General features: G+C 38.6%; 1 protein-coding gene across 1 annotated transcript in view; it reads right to left on the reverse strand.

Moving 5' to 3' along the window:
- Window positions 1-16,095, reverse strand: part of GARNL3 (GTPase activating Rap/RanGAP domain like 3) — a 165,882-nt gene that overhangs the window by 90,505 nt on the left and 59,282 nt on the right. Inside the window, exons 3-4 of the mRNA XM_007944319.2 lie at window positions 9,249-9,348; window positions 7,452-7,570 (exon numbers count right to left, since the gene is read on the reverse strand). Coding sequence (XP_007942510.1) covers window positions 7,452-7,570; window positions 9,249-9,348 — 219 coding nt within the window. The remainder of the gene's footprint in view (window positions 1-7,451; window positions 7,571-9,248; window positions 9,349-16,095) is intronic.

Below are 16,095 nucleotides of genomic sequence, written 5' to 3' on the forward strand. Positions count from 1 at the left end.
GGCCTTGGGTTACTGCTGGTAATCCTGCCTTCCCCTTGTAGGGTTAGAGGAGGTCAGAACATGTGGCCTCCTTGTCGTTTTTGCACCCATGTACAACAGAATGAAACACTGCCTGGTCCTGTGCCATCTTCACAATCACTGTAGTGCGTCAGCCTGTTGTTGCAGTCAGTGTCAATCCATCTTGAGGGTCTTTCTCTTTTTTCCTGACCCTCTACTTTACCAAGTATGATGTCCTTCTCCAGGGACTGGTCTCTCCTGATAACATGTCCAAAGTACAAGAGGCAAAGTCTCACCATCCTCACTTCCCAGGAGCATTCTGGCTGCACTTCCTCCAAGACAGATTTTAGTTCTTCTAGCAGTCCAGGGTACATTAAAATTCTTCACCAACACCACAATTCAAATGCATCAATTCTTCTGTGGCCTTTCTTATTCATTGTCCAGCTTTCACATGCATATGAAGCTATTGAAAACACCATAGCACCTTAGTCTTCAAAGTGACATCTTTGCTCTTTAACACTTTAAAAAAGTCTTTTCAGCAGATTTGCCCAGCACCATATATCATTTGATTTCTTGCTTGATGCTTCCACTGGCATTGATTGTGGGTCCAAGTAAAATGAAATCCTCGACAACTTCAATCTGTTCTCCATTTATCAAGATGTTGCTTATGGGTCCATTTGTGAGGATTTTTGTTTTCTTCATGTTGAGGTGTAATCCATACTGAAGGCTGTAGTCTTTGATCTTTATCAGTAAGTGCTTTAAGTCTTCATTTTCAGCAAGCAAGGTTGTGTCATCTTATATTGCAGGTTGTTAATGAGTCTTCCTCCAGTCCTGATGTTGCGTTCTTCACATAGTCCAGCTTCTCAGGTTATTTGCTCAGCATACAGATTGAATAAATATGGTGAAAGGATACAGCCCTGATGCACATCTTTTTGGATTTTAAACTACATAGCATCCCCTTGTTCTGTTCAAATAACTGCCTCATGATCTATGTATAGGTTTCTCATGAGCACAATTAAATGTTCTGGAATTCCCATTCTTCACAATGTTATCCATAATTTGTTATGATCCACACAGTTGAATGGCTTTGCATAGTCAATAAAACACAGGTAAACATCTTTCTGATATTCTCTGCTTTTAGCCAAGATCCATCTGATATCAGCAATGATATCCCTTGTTCCATGCTTTTTTCTGAATCCAGCTTGAATTTCTGGAAGTTCTCTGTCAGTATACTGCTGTAACAATTTTTGAATTATCTGCAGCAGGTGATATTAGTGATATTGTTTGATGATTTCTGCATTCTGTTGGATCACCTTTCTTTCAAATGGGCACAAAAATAGTCTCTTCCAGTCTGTTGAGTAGGTAACCATCTTCCACATTTCTTGGCATAAACAAGCGAGTGCTTCCAGCATTGCATCCATTTGTTGAAACATCTCAGTGGGTATTCCATCTATTCCTGGAGCCCTTGTTTTTGTGCCAGTTCCATCAGTGCAGCTTGGACTTCTTCCTTTAGTACCATTAGTTCTTGATCATACGCTACCTCATGAAATGGTTGAATGTCACCCAATTCTTTTTGGTACAGTGACTCTGTGTATTCCTTCCATTTCTTTTGATGCTTCTTGTATCATTTAATATTTTGCCCATAGAATTCTTCAATATTGCAAAATTGGGTTTAAGTCCTACCTCCTTGGCTTTTCTACTACTGGCTAAGAGTAATCCCTTAGAGCACTCCTTGTTTGTAATATATTTGCGTCCCTTCTGTCTGGAACACTCTGTCCTCTGCTTTCACTCTTTAAATGGTCAATTTCTTTTTGTCCTTCAGCTGTCTATATTTAAATGTCACTTCCCCAGAAAACCTTCCTGAAGGCTTTACCTTGTCTAAAGCAGGCCAACCATATCATTCTCTATCTTTGTCTCCTTCATAGTGCTGTTATAATTTGGACTGTAATAGAGATGGTATCTTCAGAAGTTAAAATAAGCAGATTTGTCCTTCCCCCTGCATTTGTTCCATCCTCTCCCCCCCCCCCCCAGCACCTGGCAACCATCCCAGATGAGGAGGCAGTGACTGTTACTTCTAGAAAGAAGATATGACATTGAGAAAATCCACTGAGAATGGCAGAAGAAGTGGGAAATTTCTACTTTCCTATTCCAGTAGGAGGAGGGAAGAAAGAAAATGACAGGAATCAGTTGTCAGGGTTCTAACTGCTCAGAATCCAGAGGCATTCTAAGGGCAGGCCTCGAAGGAAGAGAAGTTGTATACATACCAAATAAGACCTGGAGGTACCTAAGAACATTTGGACTAGAGGCCCACTTCCTAGGCATGACCTTCTACAGGACTCTCGAAGTCCGTGTGTGTGTGTGTGTGCCATCGAGTCAGATCTGACTCATAGCAACCCCTCCTTGGGTTTCTGAGGCAGTATCACTATGGAAGTAGATTGCCCAACCTTCCTTCCGAGGAGTGGCTGGTGGGTTTGAAATGCCAGCCTTCTGGTTAGCAGTCAAATGCTTTAGGCACTATGCCACCAGAGTTCCCTGAAGTCCATATAGCACCTATTTCAACATGGTGAGGGGCAGTAACTCAGAAGCTGCCAGAGTTGATGATCAGGAAGATCAGAGCCTAGGCCTGAGGCAGTGTTTCTGCTTCCACACATCTGACCCAAGGCTTCAGGAATGTGCCCCAGTGAGCTGCTGAGAGGCTCAGAGATTAGCAGAGACTGGGACAGGACAAAGAGTTCACAACATGTAGTGACTTCCTAACAAGGGGCAAATGTCTGGGACCATTGATTTCAGGGACAGGTGCTTCCTAATGACCCAAAAGCTAGAGTAGCCAGGTATATTTCTGTGGTGGTTGGTTCACAGACCAGATTTGCTAGTCCATAGCAAAAACCCTAAGGGCCTGATGTGGATCCAAGGGCCTCTTCTGCCACTATGAAATCTTATAAACCCTCTTCCCATGTCCCCAAACATCAATTTTAAGAAAAGCAGGAGAAGGGAGAAGAAATCTACAAGACTGATAGACTCATCCTAAAGAGAACATTTAAACCAGAAGAGATTGGAATACTGTAATTAGCTAAATAAATAAATAAATAAGTAGGCCAGAAAACAGCCTGCCTGGTATAGAAGATAAGAAGCTTTGGACAAAGGCACTGTCACTTCTTAATAGGTGAATAATGAGAAAAGACTATCATGCGTGTACTTGAGAAAAAACTGGCTCGCAGTTCTCCAATGTTCTTTTCTAAAACTGTTGCATAAACTTTGCCTCAAGTACAGCTATGCTGATGGCAAGACTAACTCCAATTACAGTAACAGGGGAAAGAAGAAAGTGCCAAAACTTTTTTTGTAGGAAATGACACACAAGTAAGACCTAAGTCTATTTTACTTTAAACCTGCTTAGAAAAAGAAATTTTTTAAAAATTTATATAAACAAGGAAGTTTATATAAAACTTTGATGAGTTTGGATGTTATGCTAGAGCTAGCATAGTATACAGTTTAAGCTGAATTTTGGTGTTATTCATTAATTCATTCAACAAATTTTATTGAGCTTCTTATGTGCCAGGCCCTTGGGTATGTGGTAGGGATACTGAGAACAAAGCAGACACTTCCATACTTTCATGGAGCTCATAGTTTAGGGCAAGAAATAGCATGAGTTTTGAAAAATTACATATATAACTAATGATTTACAGTGGTGAGGGCTTGGCCATTCAGACCTGGGTTCTGCCTGGTCTGCCACATAGTGGCATCAGGCTTTGGCCATGCATTTTAACCTCCTGTGCTACAATAACCTCTACAGAACTAATGCATTTGGAGCACTTAAACCCAGTGCCATTGAGTCGATTCCAACTCATAGCGACCCATATGACAAAGTAGAACTTTCCCATAGGGTTTCCAACACTGAATCTTTGTGGAAGCAGACTGCATCATCTTTCCCCCATGGAGTGGCTGGCAGGTTTAAAGTGTCAACCTTGGAGGACTTAGTGCCTGGCATATGGTAAGTGCTCAATAAATCCTCATTATTACTATTACTAGTCTTAATATTTACAAAAAATTCTTAATCACAGTTTACTCTGTAATAATACCTGGAAAAATTTTCTGGGCTTTTTGAAGTTGTGTTTTATTGCTATATATGTATGCCTGCATGTTCACATGTGTTTGTACTCTTTTTTTTTCAGTGTTTTTTAAAGTTTCTTTATTATTTCTTTCCTAAAAGATCTACACAGCAATTTTTGATACCCTATATAGTTGAGCTAAAAATCAACATGCAATTATTAAAATACTGGATTTCAACAAACATACTCATAAAGTAGGACCACCAAATAAAATTACTGACATTTTGTAAGTGTGGTTTTATTGGTAATCACCGTACTTACCAATTCAAGATTAAAACGTTTTATCCTTTAGGCATCTAATCAGTTTAAGAGTTGATGATTTGGGACAATGGGAAAACAGATTTTCAAACAAGATCTCATTTAATGCGATGAGATCTTTAATCCTCACCATTCTGTAAGCTACAGCCATCTTACAAAGAAGAAAATGAGGCTCATGCACATTAGCAATTTTCTCAAATTCATACAAAATGAGTCTGTTATCAAAGTACTTTGAACCCAGTTTGCTTGACTCCAAACCCTTTGCTCTTTCTAGTGCACCATCTTCTATCTGTAAAAATTCTCCCAGAAGCAAAGGGGAAGAAAAATACCAAGAGAAGAAATAATGAGAAAAGGTGAAAGACAGAGATTGAATATAAGAATTCCTAGAAAAAATTCAGAAAATAGAAACAAAAGAAACAATAATAATAAACATAACATAAGAAAACTTTCTTAAGCTGAAGAAAGACTCGTGTCTCTAAGCTGAAAGGCTCACTGGCCTGAATGAAGTGTTCAGAACCTGCTAGAGGCGGAATACTTCCCTTGCTGGGTCTGAGTTATCTTTCTATCCTGTACAATTTATCAAAGGAGGCTAAACCTAAAAGAAATTCTAGTTGAGTGACTCACGGGAACAGGAGCACCACATGGGCTGTGTTGTTAAGTGCCATCTAGTTGGCTGAATGCAAAACGCTGCCCAGTCCTATGCCATCTTCACAATCAATGCCATGTTTGAGTTCATTTTTGGAGCCACTGTGTTGAATCCATCTTGTTGAGAGTCTTCCTTTTTCACACTGACCTTCTACTTTACCAAACATGAAATCCTTTTCCAGGGACTAGTCTCTCCTGATGGCATGCTGTACCTATATACTATTGTATTCTTCTACTAAATTTTGTTTCTTTTAGTTGATGGTGAACCTGTTCACTTATTTTAGTATTAGAAACAGCAAAGGTTAATGACCAAAACGAATGTCAGAAGAGATTCTGAAACTTGTTTTTGAATGTAGAGTGGCTAAAATGAATGGAAGAAATAATAAAGTAAAAGAGTTGAAGGTTAAAGGGCAGCCTGAGAAGACAAAGTAAAGTATTATAGTGAAACGTGCAAAGACTGAGGGCTAGAAAACCCAAAGGGAAGAACACACTCACATTTCTCAGGCTGAAAGAACTGAAGAAAACGTTCCAGCCTCGAGTTGCAATGCTGAAGGATTCTCTAGGCAAAATACTGAACAATGCAAGAAGTGTGAAAAGAAGATTTAAGAGATACACAGAATCACTGTACCAAAAATAATTGGTTGACATGGAACCATTTCAGGAAGTAGCAGATGATCAAAACTGATATTATTGAAAGAAGAAGTCCAAGGTGCACTAAAGGCACTGGTGAAAAACAAGACCAGGAATTGAAGGAATACCAATTGAGACGTTTCAACAAACAGATGCAACACTGGAAGCACTCATTTGTTTTCGTTAAGAAATTTGGAAGACAGCTGGCCAATCGACTGGAAGAGATACATATCTGTGCCCATTCCACAGAATGTGATCCAACAGAATTCAGAAATCATCAAACAATGTTATTAATATCACATGCAAGTAAAATTTTGCTGAAGATAATTCAAAGATGGTTGCAGCAGTACGTTGACAAGGACCTGCCAGAATTCAAGCCAGATTCAGAAGAGGACATGGAATGAAGGATATCATTGCTGATATCATATGGATCTTAGCTGAAAACAAAGAATATCAGAAAGATGCTTACTTGTGTTTTATTGACTACACAAGGCATTTCATTCTGTGCATCATAACAAATTATGGACAACATTGAGAAGAATGGGAATTTCAGAACACTTAATTATGCTCATGTGGAACCTACACATAGACCAAGAGGCAGTTATTTGAACAGACAAGGGGATACCACGTGGTTTAAAATCAGGAAAAGTGTGATTCAGGGTTAAATCTTTTCATCATACTTATTCAATCTGTACACTGAGCAAATAATTTTGAGAAGCTGGATTATATGAGAAAGTATGCAGTATAGGATTGGAGGAAGACTCATTAACAATCTGCGATATGCAGATAACATAACCTTCCTTGCTAAAAGTGAAGAGGACTTGAAGCACTTACTGATGAAGATCAAAAACTACAGCCTCCAGTGTGGATTATACCTCAGCATAAAGAAAACAAAAATCCTTAAAACTGGACCAACACGCAACATCATGATAAATGGAGAAAGACTGAAGTTATCAGGGATTTCATTTTACTTGTATTCACAATCAATGTCCATGCAAGCAGCAACTAAGACATCAAATAACATTGCACTGGGCAAATCTGCTGCAAAAGACTTCTTTAAAGTGTAAAAGCAAAGATAGTACTTTGAGGACTGATATACATCTGACCCAAGGCATGGTCTTTTCAATAGCCTCATATGCATGTGAAAGCTGGACAATGAATAGGGAAGACTGAAGTAGAAGATATATTTGAATTATAGTACTGATGAAGAATATTGAATATACTATGGACTGCCAGAGGAACGAAAAAGTCTGTGTTTGAAGAAGTACAGCCAGAATGCTCCTTAGGGGTAAGGATGTGCAAGACTTCATCTCATGTACTTTGGACATGTTACCAGGAGGGACCAGTGCCTGGAGAAAGGATATCATGCTTGGTAAAGTAAACGGTCAGCAAACAAGAAGAACACCCTCAACAAAATGGACTGACCCAGTGGCTGCAACAATGGATTCAAATATAGCAATGACTGTGAGGACGGCAAAGGACCAGGAAGTGTTTCATTCTGTCACTAAGTCAGACCTGGCTTGAGTGCACCTAACAACAACAAGTTTAATGAACTGATGATATAAACTATAAAATATTATCGTATTCTCAGAGGCCACAGATTGAGGGAAGTGTGTATGTTTGATTAGTGTCTTATAAAGGGAAAGTTGCTGTTAAATTCAGAATTTGAAGATTCCATCTCTGAACAGTATAATTCTGGAATATCCAAACTTAAAGAACCTCAGAGAAAAAGGCTTACCTGAACCACTTTGACAACGATGCTAATTAAAGTTTGGAATGGTGATGCAAGTGCAAGTGTAAGCTAAAGTTACTTACTGTTTTCCGCCAAAGAATAGCACGGTATTGAGGGACACGCTGATTGTTCTGGTCAGAAAGGGCCACAGACAAGAAGAAGGGGCTCTTCTCTGCATCATTTCCAATGTAATTCTGGTGGACTGCAAAAGAAATAGGTTTAGAACAGAAAGAATGAAACTGGTTCTTCTAGTTGTAGGTACTAGTGGACACTTATGGTGATATCCAGCTCTTTCACATGATCAGGGAATAATAATCCCAAACCCAACCTTAATAGGACTTGATCACTCTACACTAATCATGTACACCCATTCCTTTCACCAATTATTGGTTCTGGAATGAACATGTGACCTGATTCTGGCCAAAGAGATAGGAGGAGAAATCTGCCAAGAGGCTTCTACAAAGATTTCTTCACTCCTAAAGATGCCCTTCTTTTTTCTCTGAACATAGTCGTGTCTAGAAATGATGTCTGGAATTACTGCAACAATCTCATGACCCTGAGGAGGGCCAACCTAACTTGTCACACTAAGGATGGGGAAGCAGAAAAAGAGAAAGAACTTGGGCCCTTGATGACATTACTGAGCTTCTGAATCTACCAATTCTGGACCCTACCCAATTTATTTGTTTCTTGTTATGTTCCTTATTGTTTAAGTCACTTTGAACCAGATTTTCTATCACTCATGGTGGCAGACACCATTTTTCTCTAAAGTTACCATTGTGCTCTAGGCCCAATGCTGGGACGATAACTGTCCTACTTCCTTCCTTCCTTATAAATGCTTCCACATTCTATTCCCCTTAAATAAATTATGCTTTGCCAAAAAAAAATTCTTATAATAATATAGGGTCAGATTTTTTTTTAATTTTAAAAAAAGATATCATTTGAGTCTAATCTCTCATTTTACAGTTCAATCATCACATCTTCCACAAATGAATGCATTAGTCTGAGAAGCAATTTCTTTCATTTCTAACCCAGAAAAGTGATTATTCTTCCTTTCCCAATATTTTGTGTCACTAACCACTCCCCTGTTCCTACCCATCCTTATTTGTTCACTTGAGCCCTTCACTTTAAATACACATAGCTACTAATGGCTGAGCTCTTGCTACATCAGGCACTGGGATTAGTGTTTTTCCCATATACCTTATTGAAAGTTCTCTTCAAACCTACTAGGTAGGTACCAGTAATACTTCCACTTTACAGATAAGGAAACAGAATCTTAGAGAAGTAGACAGTAACTAGTCTAAGGGCCTATGGTTAATATGGCAGAGCCAGAGTTCACATCCATTCCATAAGCTAAATGAGGGCAGGGATCATGACTGTATCCCTTCTGCTCTGCATAGCGCCTGGCACAGAGTGGGTGCTAAATAAATACTTGCTTTTGATGAATGAATGATACTAGAGCTTATAGTCTAATGCCTCTCTTGTTCTTTATTAGCCCTGGAGTTCAGGGAATCAACTCTGTCTCCATGCCTTGAATTAGGTGTTCAGAACCTATTAGAAGTAGGGTACTGATCCCATAGAGTCTAAAGTTGTTTTCCACCTGCAAATTCCTGTCATCTTTTAAATCACTCATTAAGATGATCTCACACCCTTTAATCCCCTCTACTGGGAAGGAAAAAAGAAAGCTGGCTAGAAAAATCTTAGGGCTGAAACTCTGAATAGAATCTTAATTTATAAAGCTTACTACTGAATTTGAAGTTACATGGCTTGCCATTAATGTCTCTAAGTTGGTTAGTTTCACTCATAAGGTACCAGAAATGACACCATGACAAACTTTCACTTTGAATATCCTTTCTTCCCAACCACTCTAATGGTATAATTACCTTGTCCTAAAAAATACTTGAAATACCATCTGGTGTGGTATTCTGGGTTCTCTAAGTGCACGTCTGTTCTTCGCCAAGTACCTGGCAGAGCAGTTGCATTCTGTAATGGAGCAGAGTTGTGCCATTAAGAGGCTTATTCAGAAAATAAACAAGAAGTCAAACAGCTGGCAATGAACCAGAAGCCAAAGAAGCAGAAAAAATCATTGTTTGCAGTGTATAAGCAAAGGCTGGAACCACATGTTTGCATTAGGAAAGATGTCCAGTCTAAGCCTACATCATGGAGGCATTCTGGAGGCCCATGGGATATGGGAAAAAGACCCAAGTGAATCAGTAAGTTCAGCTAATTCTAACTGGTTTGAGTACAATGTACCTCTCTTTCTGGTCCAAAGTATCCACAAGATTTGGGAATTGGTCCTCCCAAAAGGAAACCCTTTCTACTTGTTACCCAGTAATAGGCACATTTCACCTAAAATACATCTCTACAGCATCTTGTTCAGGCTCATATTCTTTGTAGAATCTAAAGAAATTACTATAAAAATAACTTAATGAATGCAGAAATTATGGAGAAACATGGTGAATGATCTGAATCTTCTATTAAAATATAATCATTAGTAATGTTTTGGTATATATATACATACATACATAAATACACACACACACACACACACATACATACATACACACACATCAAACTCATTGCCATCAAGTTGATTCCAACTCATAGTGACTCTCTTTGGGTTTCCGAGACAGTAAGTCTTACAGAAGTAGATTGCCCAGTCTTTCTTCCGCAGAGTGGCTGGTGGGTGTGAACCGCCAGCCTTCTGGTTAGCAGTCAAATGCCTTAGGCACTATGCCACCAGAGCTCCTAAATGTTTTGGTATAGTTCCTTCTAATTTTTTTTCCTGTGTATATATACATATATATTTTTCTTACCAAAATGAACATAGTTTTGTACCTTGCTTTTCTTACTTAATATATTTTTCTATGTCAATAAACATATGTCTATAATTTATCTTAATGCTATATAATTTTCTATTATATGGACATACATAACATTTAATAATACTAGATAATTAGGCTGCTTCCAATTTTTTGTTATTGGAAATAAAGTTGTGATGAACACCTTTTAATTCCACATTTGCAAACTTACTTGTCCAATTATTTTCTTAAGATAAATTCTTAGAAGTTGCTTTGGCAAAAATATGCACATTATTAAGGCTTTGCTACATAGTGCTAATGTGACATCTAGGAATACTGGTACAAGATTATAGTTCCAGCAATGTCGAGGGTTCTCCCCTCCCTATACACTTGACATTGAATCTTCACAATTTAATGGCAAAAAGTGTAATCTCAATGTTGCTTTTACTTGTGCTTTTTTGCATACCATTTCACTGAACATTCTCTTTATATTTTTGTCATTTACAAATCTTTTTATACGTTCCCTGTTTATGTTGTTTATGATCAGTTTTCTGATCATTGTACTCATTTTCTTAATGATTTATTTGTAACAGATAGTCATTTAAATAGATTGCAATGTTGTTGTGGTTGTTGTTGTTAGGTGTCGTCGAGTTGTGTCCGACTCATAGCGACCCTATGCAGAGCAGAATGAAACACCACCCGGTCCTGCATCAGCTCCATGATCCTTGCTATACTTGAGCCCATCGTTGTAGTCACTGTGTCAATCCATCTCGTTGAGGGCCTTCCCCTCTTTTGTCGACCCTCCACCTTATCAAGCATGACATCCTTCTCCAAGGAATGGTCCCTTCTGACTACATGACCAAAGTAGGTGAGATGAAGTCTGGCCATTCTTGCTTCCAAGGAGCATTCCAGCTGCACTTCCTCCAGGACAGATCTGTTAGTTCTTTTAGCAGTCCATGGTCCTTTCAGCATTCTTTGCCAATACCACAACTCAAAAGCATCAATTCCTCTTCAGTCTTCCTTGTTCATTGTCTAGCTCTCACATGCATACAAGGCAATTGAAAATATCATGGCTTATGTCAGGTGCACCTTACTCCTCAAGGAGACATCCTTGCTCCTCAGTTCTTGAAAGAGGTTCCTTGGCGCCACCTTGCCCAGTTGGCAAGTTGTCTAATGTCCTGACTGCTGTTTCCATTGGCGTCAATTGTAGAACCAAGCAATGTGAAGTCTTGACAACTTCAATCTTTTCTTCATTTATCGTGATGCTGTTTATAGGTCCAGTTGTGAGGATTTCTGTTTTCTTTATATTGAGATGTAATCCATACTGCAGACTGTATTCTTCAATCTTCATCAGTAAGTGCCTCAAGTCATCCTAACTTTCAGCAAGCAAAGTTGTGTCATCAGTGTATCAAAAGTTGTTAATGATTCTTCCTCCAATCTTGATGCCACATTCTTCTTCATATAGTCCAGCTTCTCAAATTATTTGCTCGGCATACAGACTGAATAAGTATGGGGAAAGGATACAACTCCAACACGCTCCCTTCTTGATTTTAAGCCATGCAATGTCCCCTTGTTCTGTCGGAACAACAGCCTCCTAGTCAATGTACAGGTTCCTCATGAGCAGGATCAAGTGTTCTGGAATTCCCATTCTTCTCAATGTCATCCACAATTTGTTATGGTCTACACAATAAAATGCCTTTGCATAGTCAATAAAACACAAGTAAACATCTTTCTGGTATTTGCTTTCAGCCAAGATCCATCTGACAGTAGCTATGATATCCCTTGTTCCACATCCTCTTCTAAATCAAGCTTGCATCTCTGGGAGTTCTCTGTCAATATACTGCTACAACCATTTTTTAATTACCTTCAGTAATGTGATATTATTGCATGTGATATTAATGATATTGTTTGATAATTTCCATGTTCTGTGGGATCACTTTTCTTTGGAATGGGTACAAATATGGATCTCCTCCAGTCAGTTGGCCAGGTAGCTGTCTTTCAAATCTCTTGGCATAACCGAGTGAGTGCCTCCAGTGGGGCATCTGTTGGTTGAAACATCTCAATGGGTATTCTGTCAATTCCTGGAGCCTTATTCTTCACCAATTCCTTCAGTACAGCTTTGACTTCTTCCTTCAGCACAATTGGTTCTTGATCATATGGCACCTCCTGAAATGGATGAAGATCGACCAGTTCTTTTTGGTACAGTGACTCTGTGTATTCCTTCTATCTTCTTTGGATGTTTCTTGCATCATTCAGTATTTTGCCCATAGAATCTTTCAATATTGCAACTTAAGGCTTAAAGTTTTTCCTTAGTTCTTTTAGCTTGAGAAATGCCGAGTGTGTTCTTCCCTTTTGGTTTTCTAAGTCTTTGCATGTTTCATTATAGTAATTGGCTTTATCTGCTCAAGCTGCTTTTTGAAATCTTCTGTTCTTGTAATTTTCTTCCATTTGATTTTGCTACTCTCTGCATAAGGGCAAGTTTCAGAGTCTCTTCTGTCATCCATTTTGGTCTTTTCTTATTTTCTCATCTTTTTAGTGATCTCTGCTTTCTTCATGGATGATGTTCTTGATGTCACCCATAATTCTTCTGGTTTTTGGTCACTGGTGTTCAATGCATCAGATCTATCCTTTAGATGGTCTCTAAATTCAAGATCATATTTTGGCTCTTGTGAACTTGTTTTAACTGTCTTTAACTCCAAGTTGAAATTGCATATAAGCAGTTGATGTTCCACAATCAGCCCCTGGCCTGGTTTTGGCTGAAGATATTGAGCTTTTCCATCACCTCTTCCCACAGATATAGTCAATCTGATTTCAGACTGCAGAAGCTGATAAAAATCTTCAATTTCAGACTGCAGAAGCTGATGAAAATCTTCAATTTCCTCATCTTTAGCTTTGGTAGTTGGTGCATAAATTTGAATAACAGTTGTATTAACTGGTCTTCCTTGTAGGCATAGGATATTATCCTATCACTGACAGCATTGTACTTCAGGACAGATCTTGAAACATCCTTTGTGATGATCAATGCCACACCATTCCTCTTCAAATTTTCATTCCTGGCATAGTAGACCACATGGTAGTCTGATTCAAAATGGCCAAAACCAGTCCATTTCAGCTACCTAATGCTAGGATATCAATCTTTATGAACTCCATTTCATTTGTGACAACTTCCAATTTTCCTAGATTTATGCTTCATACATTCCATGTTCTGATTATTAATGGATGTTTGCAGCTATTTCTCCTCAATTTGAGTCATGCCACATCAGCACATGGAGGTCTCGAAAGCTCTACCTTATCCATATCATTAAGGCTGGTTCTACTCTGATGATGCAATTTTTTCCTGTCCTGTTTTGAGAGCCTTCCGACCTAAGTGGCTTATCCTCCTGCACTGTATCGGACAATGTTTCTGGGCTATTCATAAAGTTGCACAGTAATGTATGAGACAGTGTTTCTCTGCTATTCATAAGGTTTTCGCTGGCCAATTCTTTGAGCAGTGGATGGCCTCCTCCTTCTTCCTAGTCTGTCTCAGTGTGTAAGCTGTTGAAACCTGTGCACCATGTGCAACCCTACTGGGTTTGAGACACCGGTGGCACAGTCTCAAGCCACACAACACGCTACCACAGCAGGACAAACTGACAAGTTCGTCTCCCTTAGCTGTTCAAAACCTCTCCACCCTCCACTTACATAGATCCCTGCCTCTTTCCCACCGCTTGGGAGGGGTGTTGCCTAGGTCCCTGGCCTTACCTGGATCCCTGCCTCTGCTTCCTCATTCTGTCCTGGTTCCAACCCCCCCCCCGGCTTTTTCTCTTCTTTTCCCGGCTTTCCTGCCTCCCCCCCTCACCCCAGCTTGCAATAATATACTTAAAGTTTTCTTTTTAAACATTGTTTATATAATGTTGGCCATACTGATGTTTTAAAAATGTTATGTAAAGTGATAATGGTGGTACAACATGAAAAATGTCATCAATATCTCTGAGCTGTAAATGTGGAAGTTGTTATTTTGGTGAATGCCTTGGTGTTATGTTTTCACCATGATAAAATTTAAAATATTAAAAAAAAAAAAAAAGGTTATGCAAGCAAAATTCTCATTTTTTTTCCCTTTAAGACATCTATCATTGGTATCAGCATATAAAAAACCTTCTATATCCCAGGATTATACAACTATTCACCTCTATATTCTAGATACTCTATAGCGTCACTTTTACACTCTATCTAACATTTATTTAATGTATGCCATGAGGTGAAGATCCATTTCCCCCAAAGTTTATCAATTATCTTATTGAACACTCTGCCTTTCCTCACCTTTATTAGACATTAAATACTTTTACCGTAAATGTCTGGATCTTGGATAATCATGGCTGAGACTATGTTAGAGTTATTTTTCTGAATGACTGGATGCTACTCTGTTGAAACTCCATTGAGATCTACACTATACCATGTATTTTGTTGTTAGTTTGCTGTGGAGTCAATTCCGATTCATGGCGACCCCATGTCTGCTCCTTGTTTTTTTCTGAGTAGGTTTGAACTGCCAACCTTTTGGCTAGTAAATCAAATGCTTAACTGTTTATGCCACTCAGGGATATAAGACAGAGTCCTGGCACACACTTTCTGGTTTTGACATGCCCCTGGTGATTTACTAGGTATTTGTGATCAGTTGCTTTATCATGTTAAAGAAGTTTCCTTCAATTCCTATACAAAGAGGCTTCTTCTCCCCCCACCCCGCCCCCAGGAATAATTATTGAATTTTATCAGAAGCTTTTTTGGCAACTATTGAGAGGATAGGTTAAATGGGAGGCAATCATAGCAATGTAACGAATTACAGTAACAGCTCTTCTGATGCTGAATAGTTCTTAATTTTTAGAATGAACCCTGCTAGGTCATGGTATGTTATTCTTTTAATATACTGCTGGATTTTTAAAAATAACTTAAGTGTCATATTTAATAAGGTGCTCTGGTGGCACAGTGCCTATGGCACTCGACTGCTAACCAGATGGTTGACAGTTCAAACCCACCAGCCACTCTGCAGAAGGAAGACTGGGCAATCTACTTCCATAAAGATTTACTGCCTCAGAAATATAAAGGAAGTTGCTATGAGTAGGAATTGACTCTGTGGTAGTGAGTTTGGTTTTTGGTTTATCATAGTTATTACTGAGATGAGTCTATAGGTTTCTTTTCTGTAGGTACTTCTGTCATGCTTTCAGGATTATGTTATGTTATGAAATGAACTAGGAAGTGTCTGTCTTTCTCACTGATCTGGACATTCACTGAAAGGGCTCTGTGTAGCAAGTATTAAGCAGAGCATTTCACATGCCTTATCCCATAACCACCACCACCAATTTTATGAGATAGATTCTATTTTATCTCCTTATTTTCAGATGAGGAATTTGAGGCTTAGAGAGCTTAAGTATGCTGCCTACGGTTGCAGAAATAGTATATAATAAAGTTAGAACTGAAACAAGTTTGTTTGGTTTTGAATTTTGATTTTTAAAATCTTTACATCATCTTCTATGTCCTTTTTCATTTCTAGTCTTCTTAATCCAGCAAAGACTAAAAGCATAGGTTAAAATTTCTTAATAGTACTGTGCTTTTATTGGGTTTTCTTGAATTTTTAAAATCAGCCCCATGTGTGTTAATTTTGATCACACATACACACATATATAAAACTTATTTTTTGTAATTCAAGACAAAATATATATCTGATGTAAATTTTCATTTGGAAATAATTTTAAATTTACGTAAAAGTTGCAAGGATAAGTGTGGTGCAGTGAATTACTTAATATAACCCTTCTAGCCTTCTAGTCTTTGTAACTCTCACCAAATGACTGGGTGAGACTATGCAAATGTGAAGTGCTTGTGGCCCACTAAAGGGATTGAATCGGAAGGAAGGTTGGGCAATCCTACTTCTGTAGTGATACTGCCTCGGAAACCCAAG

This window comes from Orycteropus afer, unplaced genomic scaffold (assembly GCF_000298275.1).
Source record: "Orycteropus afer afer isolate SDZICR_OR568_19922 unplaced genomic scaffold, OryAfe1.0 scaffold00123, whole genome shotgun sequence".
Taxonomy (NCBI): domain Eukaryota; kingdom Metazoa; phylum Chordata; class Mammalia; order Tubulidentata; family Orycteropodidae; genus Orycteropus; species Orycteropus afer.